At 39.0% G+C, this 9,447-nt stretch overlaps 1 protein-coding gene across 1 annotated transcript; it reads left to right on the top strand.

Moving 5' to 3' along the window:
- Nucleotides 1–345: 345 nt before the first annotated feature.
- On the top strand, nt 346–7,288 carry LOC118741286. Its single transcript, XM_036473205.1, has 7 exons — nt 346–764; nt 1,036–1,200; nt 3,749–4,124; nt 4,197–4,432; nt 4,514–4,675; nt 4,743–5,372; nt 6,727–7,288. The coding sequence occupies exons 1-7, from the start codon at nt 488–490 to the stop codon at nt 7,137–7,139; spliced, it is 2,259 nt and encodes a 752-aa protein (XP_036329098.1). The 5' UTR covers nt 346–487; the 3' UTR covers nt 7,140–7,288.
- Nucleotides 7,289–9,447: the final 2,159 nt, after the last annotated feature.

The raw sequence follows: 9,447 nt of genomic DNA on the forward strand, positions 1-9,447 counted from the left end.
AGGTGTACACTTTTATTTGTCGCCTAGTATATGTATGTATATATATTGGTGTGTATGCGGGCGAGAGCAACGATAAAAAATCATTGGTTTTTTCAAACAATTTATCGGGTATTTGTATTACTTGCCTTTGTATGACTTAATTTCTTTCTGCTAAACTCACTAAATACAAGCGTTTACGCCTTTGCGCCTTAGCGCCGCTATGCTTATCAGTTACAAACAGTAAAAGCGAACAACTCGAATGAATCGAAGTGTATATAAATACATATGTATGTGTGCACTTATGTACATACATCTAAACGTAAGTACATTAAATCTCTCGCCTAACCGTCAGCATAAATCTGGAAATACTACCCCGCCTATCAGTGGCCATTGCGAATGCTGAGAGGAAACAGCTAAATTTAATTACTTCTACTCAATCCAAAGTATTTAAAATTTTTCGAAACTTTAAATTCAAAAAAAAGTAACAACCATAAAATAAATCAGCGCAATGTCTACACCGTTACTCAGCAGATACCTGCAGCATTTTCATCTGCTCATTCTATTGTGTCTTCTCTTCCATTGGCTCCACAAGGCAGATGGTTTATATACGATGCGATCACGAGTGCCATGTGAAGATCCTGAACCGCTGAAAAATGGTTTCTCAGCTTCAAAACGGCGTAATATGTTGTTGCAACATTATTGCAATTATGGCTTCAAGTTGATCGGCGATAGGCGGACGCAGTGCAATCGGGGCAAATGGAATGGCAATCGGCCGATATGTGCGAGTGAGTGCAAAGCGAGCGCTAAAGTGAGAACTGTGTACCTACTCAGCGGACACATTCAGATTTCTAGACTTGATCTAATAATGGTTAGAGCTGAGTCAAAAGACGAGAACCCCAAAATACATAACGCGTGCTTTGGATTTCCAATAGCAGTTCACTAAAGCACACAAGTGTTCATTTTGTGAAAGCCCACTTAAATTTCTGGAATATTCTCAAGCGTGTCAATTTATAGTAGTTAAGCAGTTCAGATAATTCGATATTTTTTTTCTTTCAGAGCCCGGTTGCACCATTCCCTCGGAGAATCCTGAGCATGGCAGAATTCAATATATTGATCAGTATCATATCGGTCTTTATTGCTCAGAGGGCTTTGATTTGGCTGGTAATCGCTATGCTTATTGTAACGGCACGGATTGGGATCGTCCGCTGGGCTTTTGTCGGAGTAAGTAAAATAAGTAATGTGGTAAACAGAAATGCAGCTGATAACGGGTATGGGGGTGATGGGTGGCGAAAAGCTGATCCATTACAGTCGAAAAATTCGATCGGGTAAACAAAATTGCGTAAAAGATGGCTGTGCCGTTTCATGCCATTCAATGTGCTCTAATTTTGACAGCGGCTTCCCGTTAACCCGTTACCCGCTATCCTCGGTAATTCTGTTTACCACATAACACACAATAAGCCCTTATGACAAGTGCCTCATGAGTAAATTCTTAAAAGTAAACTTAGAATAAAAAAACGAAATCTAAAGTATTTAGAAGAATAAGCATTAAATTGATATAGAGTCCTCCTTAAAGGAGCATTCATCCCGTTAATAGTTATAGCAACACCTACAAAAAAACAATTCTTTACAACGGCGAATTCGTGAGCGAATATTAAGACGAATTTTCATGAGGAGGTGCGGACAATTAATAGGGCCTGCAAGCATACCAAAGCCAAAGCGAAACCGTTTATGCCTGCAGCGATGCTCCTGGACTTTTCGAGCCGTCGGTGTACCAATGCAGTGTACTTAACTGGGGGCGCCTTTACAGAACTTAAGTATTCCATGCTACTTTTATGCCCTTTTCAATCCTGAATTCCTTCTCAAATACTATTCGTGCCTGCATATCATCTCCGGCCAGTGAGGCAAGCGGGAGCTGTTAACTTAATTTCTCCATATTACTGGAATATTTGACCTTACCTCACGGAGCTAACCAAGGAACCTCAAACCTCAAAGAATACCACATTGTTCCAAGGGTGATGTAGATATGTATGACAAACCTTGTCTTTGAAATGAATGGGATCGTAGAATGCTAGGTTTCAAATAAGCGCTTCTGTGGCAGCATCCCAAAAGAATCGCTTACTACGCACAATGTTGTAATCTTTATCTAGGAACATTTGGGCTTGAATCACTTTTACGCGTTGTTCAACTGAGTATCCCTCCATGACTAGGTTTGCCAAAGCCTGTAGTACCGATTGCCTGAAAAAAATACATAAGTAAAAAATTAAAATATCTGCATCTGTTAAGGGTGTTACTCTTTTTTCAATGTAAAAAAAGCGTTGAACATAAATCCTTCGTATGGAAGAAAATGACTGACATTGTCATCATACAAGGTGTCAGTAATCAAGTAATCAACGGTCAGTCCCAGATATTCATAATTGCTCTTTGCTATACTAAAATTAAATAGGCTACAAAACTGCATACTCCGAATATTAAAAAAAATTATTTAAAAAGCTCGAAATTTTTACGAAAGTTTGTTGCTTTTTTTTTAAGTGTACAACGATTGAAACTTGGATTTATACGGTTTTGGTTAAGGAATAAATTATATGTTTATAAAAAATAACACTCTGAACACGGTGCATAGGCAACTGGCTGAGTCAGTGGGATCGTCGGTTCGAATACTACTGAAAGAAGTCTGATGAGGAAATGTGGTGATTTCCGAAATAGCTATCACTTCTACCATTTTTTTCAAATTATTGTTGCTTTTCCACAATAAATTTTCATTTAAAAAATGGCCTCGAGCTCATTATAAAATTGTTGATAACACTCTGAAGATGAACTTTTTAAGTGACCTACATAGTACTCGACCAGCCCGAGTAATTAACGAATTTGTGCTTAAAATTTTTGTTTTTATATGGCTTTGGAAAGAAGAATATTTGTATTATTTAAAAAAAAGTAATAAGTTTTGTGAGCATATTGTAAATGTGTGGACAATTTTTGGAATAGATCTGAAGTTTACACCAATTTTCATTATTTTCCCACTTCGACAACATTTTTTTCCAGAATTTTAAAAGCAAATAATTTCTTCAAGTCATAAATAATTAAAAATAATGTTTTATTCCGAGTAAAACTAAGTACCATTTATAAAAATCAACAAAATTTTGGAAGTTTTGAATTTTTTTTAAGATTTTTCCAAAATTACTTCTTTAAGATTTTACAGAAAATTTGAATCAGTCGCATTGGATTCACCTTTAGATTTCAATAGTCTAGTGGAAATCAAAATAAAATTTAATTTGTCTCTTTATAAAAAACGTCGTAAGTTAATAATTTTTTGATTGGTGTTAATGAGTAGTACTTAGTTTTAAATTAAATATTCTTTTCGAAGTCATGACTAAAGTAGACTGCCTTGTTTTGAAATTTTGGCAAAAAATGTTGCAGAAGTATATTTAAAATTTGCACAAAAAAGTTATTGTTGCCTAAAAAAGTAAAAATATTCTTCTTTTGTAAGTCATATAAAAACTTAAAATTGGTTGAAAAATAACCGAGCTAAAAATTTTCTAGTGCCGGAAGTCATGCGTCAATAGTTTTTAAGGGAAGTTTAAGAATTTGAGGATATTAGAAAAATTTTGAAAACGGTTTCCCGAATTACTCGGCCAGCCCTACGACCTGTACTAGGTCATTTAAAACGGTCGTGGATTTTTTTTTATTATGTAACACCATATAATTATTCAATTGTGGATTAAATGATCGATTATCAGGCGAAATCATATCTTTACTTCTTCACTTCTTACAGAGCACTCCAACACCGTCAGTCATGAATGCGATTTCGAATCCAGCGACATCTGTGGTTGGGTGGTGGATGTGTCAGAGAGTTTCAAATGGCGTCGCGCCATGGCCGTCAATGTGTTTACATCTTTTCATACCGGTCCGAAACACGATCACACAACAATGACAGCAAGTGGCGGCCATTACATGCTGATGGAAAGCTTTGGCGCCACCACAGCGCCTGCAGCGCTCACATCGCCCATTTATGGGCGAGATATAAGCCTTATGACGGCATGTTGTTTCCAATTTTACTACCTCATGTATGGCGCTGGTGTGGGTAATTTGAATGTCTACGTGAAGCCGGTGACGAAGATGTTGTCGGAGGTTATAGAGAATAAGGATAAGTATGTTGCTTTGTTAGAGTGAAAGTGGCGGATCGATTGGTTAATGTTTCAAAATCTTATACATATATGCAGCTATGTAAAATTTACAATGTCGGGAACTCAGGGAAATAACTGGATTGAGGCGCATTTCAATATCGATGAAATGGAGGACGATTTTCAAATAGTCTTCGTTGCAGATGGCGCTAAAAATCACCTCAGTGATATTGCTATAGACGATGTTAAAATAATGACCGGAACCGAGTGTAAATCCTTGGATAATCACGATGACGGGCCGGATGACTCCGCTGAGTATGAGCCTACAACTACTGGTGAGCTGCCTTTCTATTTTTACGAGTATCTATGAATAACTTTACAACAGGCAATGAAATAACTGTGTATTTTCCCTGCAGAGGCGTCGCTCTACGACACTTTGTCCTGCGATTCACGTTGTGGCCAGGAATCAAACTTTGGCATAATGCGCAACGCAAGTCGACTGATTGGTCTATGCAGTTGCCACGACAGTTGTATTGCAGAGGATGACTGCTGTCCCGATTACATCAAGGTCTGCTTAGGTAAGCTACTTACAAAGAAATTTGAAGTCTAACTCGAAATTCAGTACTTATTCCTGAATCTCCTTAGATGCGGCAGATGACGATCAGATTTCCACAACATCCAAAACCACAACGACAACAGCAAATACCACAACGACAACGGAAAATACCACATCATCAACTACAACTACAACTACAACTACAACACCATCAACAACGCAGAAAACCATCATTACCACGCCGAGAACAACAACGACTACAACAACAGCAAAAACAACCCAAAAGGCAACACCTACTACTAGTACAACAACTACCACTACGACAACAACTCGCAGGCCCACAACCGCTAGTACGAGCTCAACCTCTACGACAACTACAACAACCACCCGTAAGCCAACAACAACAAGCACAACCAGAACCACAACAACTACTCGTAAGCCTACACCGCCTACGTCTACGCGCACAACAACAAAAAAAACAACCACAAAACGTACAACGCCCACAACAACGACAACTAGAAAACCTGCAACGCCGTCAACAACTAAAATAATAAGAACAACAACAACCGCAACAACAAAACGATCAACTATCTCAACCACTCGTAAGCCCACAACAAAAACCATAATTTACACACAGCCTATGCTGGAAACAACTACTGGAGCTACGACTAACCGCATGGTATCTAAAGGCGTTACGATGGAACTGCCGCGTAATGAAAGTGAGTAGCTAAGCTATGTTAATTTTTTAATTATATTTCATATAATAACATACGTAGAAGATTAGCTTCGATCTCAACTCGTTCATCATGATTGGACAGTGACCCGTTAAAACCCCCACCAAAAGTGACAGCTGTGGCTTTGTAAGTGTGTAGAATGACCTTGACCGTCCCCTGTCCACCCCTGGCCGGAAGAACCTAGCTATCTCGCATGTCCTATTTTTCGCCCAGCGCTCGCTGAACTGACAACTCAGCTATCCAATAGTGAACCACAAGTGATCAATGGCTCCCCCAGGAGTTCTTTATCGGGCGATACCGTTTCAAGTGTACCTCACCTAGCCAATTCTTCAGCCAAACAGTTACCCGATATGTCACTGTGACCCCGAACCCAAATGAGTTTAATACAGAAGTATTCTGACACGACTGAGAGAGAAAGAGCAAACATTCCTTAACCGCTTGGCTATGAGAATAAATGCTCACCTCCCTGACTCTCATCGCATTTCAGAGCAGTGACTGGACCACCATCTTGATAGGAGCCACTTCTGCGTGAAATACCGGCAATCTGGAAGCCTGAACTTAGTACTGATGGACAGCTCTCGACAGAAGAGCCCTCCACCAAGCCTGCCGTCTAGTTTCGATCCATCCGTGAATAAGTTTACTTAAATTCCACAGCTCCCAAAACTCCCCTGAGGGCAAATTGAGCAGAAAAGAAGCTCGTTGGAGCCATTGCGTTGGCGCGGTAATCCGCATGATCAGGGATGAAATCGAAGTCCTACAGAACTCCAGAGTGTCGAGTCCTTAAGTCGGTCAACTAATCGGCTTCCCTGGATATAAAAGCTATTTGCGCTGCGGGAATTCTGCCTGTCACCTCGTCAGTCGCTACGTTCAGCATTTGGTTGAATGTCACTGTGAGATAGTCCGCTGTGCGCCACGTGCTCCAGTTGCTTAGCTTGTGTAGCTTTTTCATGTAAGTTCCACAAGACTAGGGCGCCGAGATCTTAGTAAATGCTTTCTAAGGTTTTTATTTGCAAGATAGCTTTATTCTTGAGAGCAACTTTGATTCAAGGATAAAATCCCTCTGGGAGGAATATCGATACAGGTTAGCACCAGCTCAAATGATAGCGCATATTTTCTTCCACTTCAATTCAATGAATTTTAATCAAAGTCCCCTTGAACTAAAATTGTATTTGGTTGAAATTCACTCGGAAGTGTATTGCAGAACCTGCCTGATACGAATGAATAGATAATACAAGACGAATAGTTCTAAATTAAAGTTCTCTGTAGTGATCGCGGACTCAGAACTGTCAAGATTGTTAAACCACAAAAAAAAATTATTATCAATGTATAACTCTTTCAGCAATTCGAACGCGAACCAATACCACAAAGCACACCTGGCAATGGCAACCGAAGCCAGAAACCAATCCACGTCAATCCATAGCGCTCTTTTTTATATTTGCGCTACTGCTTATCGCCATCGTGACGGGCGCCATCTATCGACATAGAGAACCACTCAAAGTCATTTGGGTGAGAAAATTATTGAAAAAGAATCAGAATGATGGCGGTGCTGAGGACAGCAACTCGATAATTGCAAACTTCCATCCCGAAAGTGCAACGCAGAATGGCAGCAGCACCGCTAGTGCAAGTACGGTGGGAAATCGTTTGAAGCTTTCATTACCTAGCCTGAGGCGAAACAAACCGGGGTGTAGAGGGTCGGCAGACGAACAATCACTGTGTGAGGAAAATGATAAAGACGACATACCGCTGTTGTAATTGAGATAATTGGAGTGATACATAAATACAAACATAAGTAGATGAGATTGTTTTCTATTGAGATTGAAAAATACACTCATACGCAAGTTAGTTTTAAAGTGTTTAAGATTGAAATAAAGCTTTGAAAGTTGCTAATTTTTAAGAGTTAATGCTGTAAATGAATGATTTAATTTCTACTTATAGCCAGTTACGCGAAAGCACTTTAAGTGAAAGATAATTCCTTTTTTTGAATTTAAGTAATATGAAAACTAACAGAAGGAAACAAGCTATTTTTTACTAAAATTGGTGAACAGGTTAATGATTGCAATTACCATTAACCTTGCCACTACCGTCACCACTACCACCTTTATTACCATTTCCATTGCCTTCAACATTACCATCACCATTACCATTATACTTACCATACAAATTTGCATTACCACTACCACCACTCTTTAGGCGCGACTACTAACAACAAGCGCCCAAATGCATGCTATGTACTGCTGCATGTTCAAAATTTTCTTTCACATGCACTTCTCAACTGTCATGTAATAAAAATTTCTTAAGTTGTAATTTGATGGCACTTCAAAGTATACTCGGCATCCTCCAGTAAAGGCTTCCGGAGATTATTGCGGACTCTGCATGGCTTGCTTGTTCATAAATATAACTTTGGCTTGAACCATCAGTATCGCATTCCTCGCTATAATTAGAATCAAGGGGACATATTTTTTTTTTTAGTTTCTGTGGACTTTAATATTCTTTGCATTAAGACTTTGTCTGAGAATACCCATAATGAAATTTTACGGCGTATAATTTTCTACAAAATTGTAACCCTCTAGCGACTACTAAATGCCATTTTATTCAAGCTATCCAAAAAAAAGAGGTAACAAGACCCCCATTTGAGAGAGCTAATGGGTTGAAATATAAGAATTATACCTCGTAAAACTGCATATTTCGCTCTGATATACATTTTTCCCCCTTTTCCACTTGTTCTAAAAGCATTCAGGCAAAAGATTGCAAACCATAACATGAACAAAAATTTCACCTGATAATACAAAATAGTTTGGAGGTTTTACTATATGGATCTAGGTCTATCATCGGGAGCTAGAATTATGCCGGGTCCGGAAAATTCCCCTGAAATGGCGAAAAGTTTTTAAGTAAAATGTTTTTATATCCGTTAAAATTTGTCTCAATATCACTTCAGTCGTATGAAGTTGCTGGGCTATTGAATTCATAATAAAATTCCTTATTCGCATATTATTTTAATAACAAAAACTTTTCAATACTCCCATAATTCAATTTTCTTTACAAAAAGCAATTGTTTCCATCATACATCATTTTTCCACATTATCATTATTTATGCGCCCTATATTTTTATTCCTAAGTGTATTGAATAGCCCTACGATACTTTTTTCGATTTATCAACCCTCCCTCTTTTTCTGTTACAAAATCACTCAACCGCGCATAAACGCTTTGAATACAAAAAAAAAAAAAATAAAGTCAACCAAATCAATAGCAATCCTTCATTGTGTAGCTCTCAAAATACCCAAAGTACAATGGGAAGCGTAAATAATCGAATCATTACGTCGTCGATGCGCTAAATGAGGAACAAAGTGTCATTTTCCACCCTCCCCGGGGGGTAAAATGCACCAGCGTACGCCTTTTTAGCATAAACTGGTGGTTGACTAAACAGCCAGGTTAGCCGGTGGTAGCCTTAGGCATTGGCAGGTCTTTTATTCCTTTGCCGCAATCAAGTCGAGCGTTGCACGTGCCGTGCAAGAATGCCTCCGAACACGACGCGTGCGTGTATTTCCTCTAGCTCAACGAGCATCCCTTCGGAGCTTGCTTCCTGCATTTCACATTTATCAGCTGGCCAGCGGCACAACCCTTGGCGTAGCCGGTTTGACAACGGTTTATTGGATCGGCCGCTTGGTTGCTTTATTGGTTGGTTTGACTTGGGATTATCGGTTGTGATTTAATGGTTGGGTATTACAATTTTTTATTTATCTTTTTGCCAATAAGATGAGATATTTTAAGAAGTATTTATGTACATAACTATATGGGCATATGTATACGCATCCATTGCATAGCTCAGTGATTAGATTACTTTGTATTGCTTTAAGCGTTTGGTGCTTTTCTTTCGAGCTTAAAGCATTCCAACGCGAAATCGAAGTTTCTTACTTGTAACTGTTCTAAAAAGAATGTGCTGTTGAAAAATCTATCCCTCAAAGAGACCTACGTAAACCGTATCTGCATGGTCCTGCGAAGCGGGTCTATTGAGAAGGAAGCGCTTGGATGATTCCACTTCGCACTCTTTCGAACAGCTTGG

Source organism: Rhagoletis pomonella, unplaced genomic scaffold, assembly GCF_013731165.1.
Source record: "Rhagoletis pomonella isolate Grant_MI unplaced genomic scaffold, Rhpom_1.0 Rhpom_scaffold_00006, whole genome shotgun sequence".
NCBI lineage: Eukaryota > Metazoa > Arthropoda > Insecta > Diptera > Tephritidae > Rhagoletis > Rhagoletis pomonella.

What these genes read in the sequence shown, in the direction of transcription:
- LOC118741286 (XM_036473205.1), top strand. Translation starts at nt 488, where the DNA reads ATGTCTACACCGTTACTCAGCAGATACCTGCAGCATTTTCATCTGCTC. An exon ending in TCCGCTGGGCTTTTGTCGGA is followed by an intron (nt 1,201 to 3,748) that starts GTAAGTAAAATA and finishes CACTTCTTACAG; the next exon opens with AGCACTCCAACACCGTCAGT. An exon ending in GTTATAGAGAATAAGGATAA is followed by an intron (nt 4,125 to 4,196) that starts GTATGTTGCTTT and finishes ACATATATGCAG; the next exon opens with CTATGTAAAATTTACAATGT.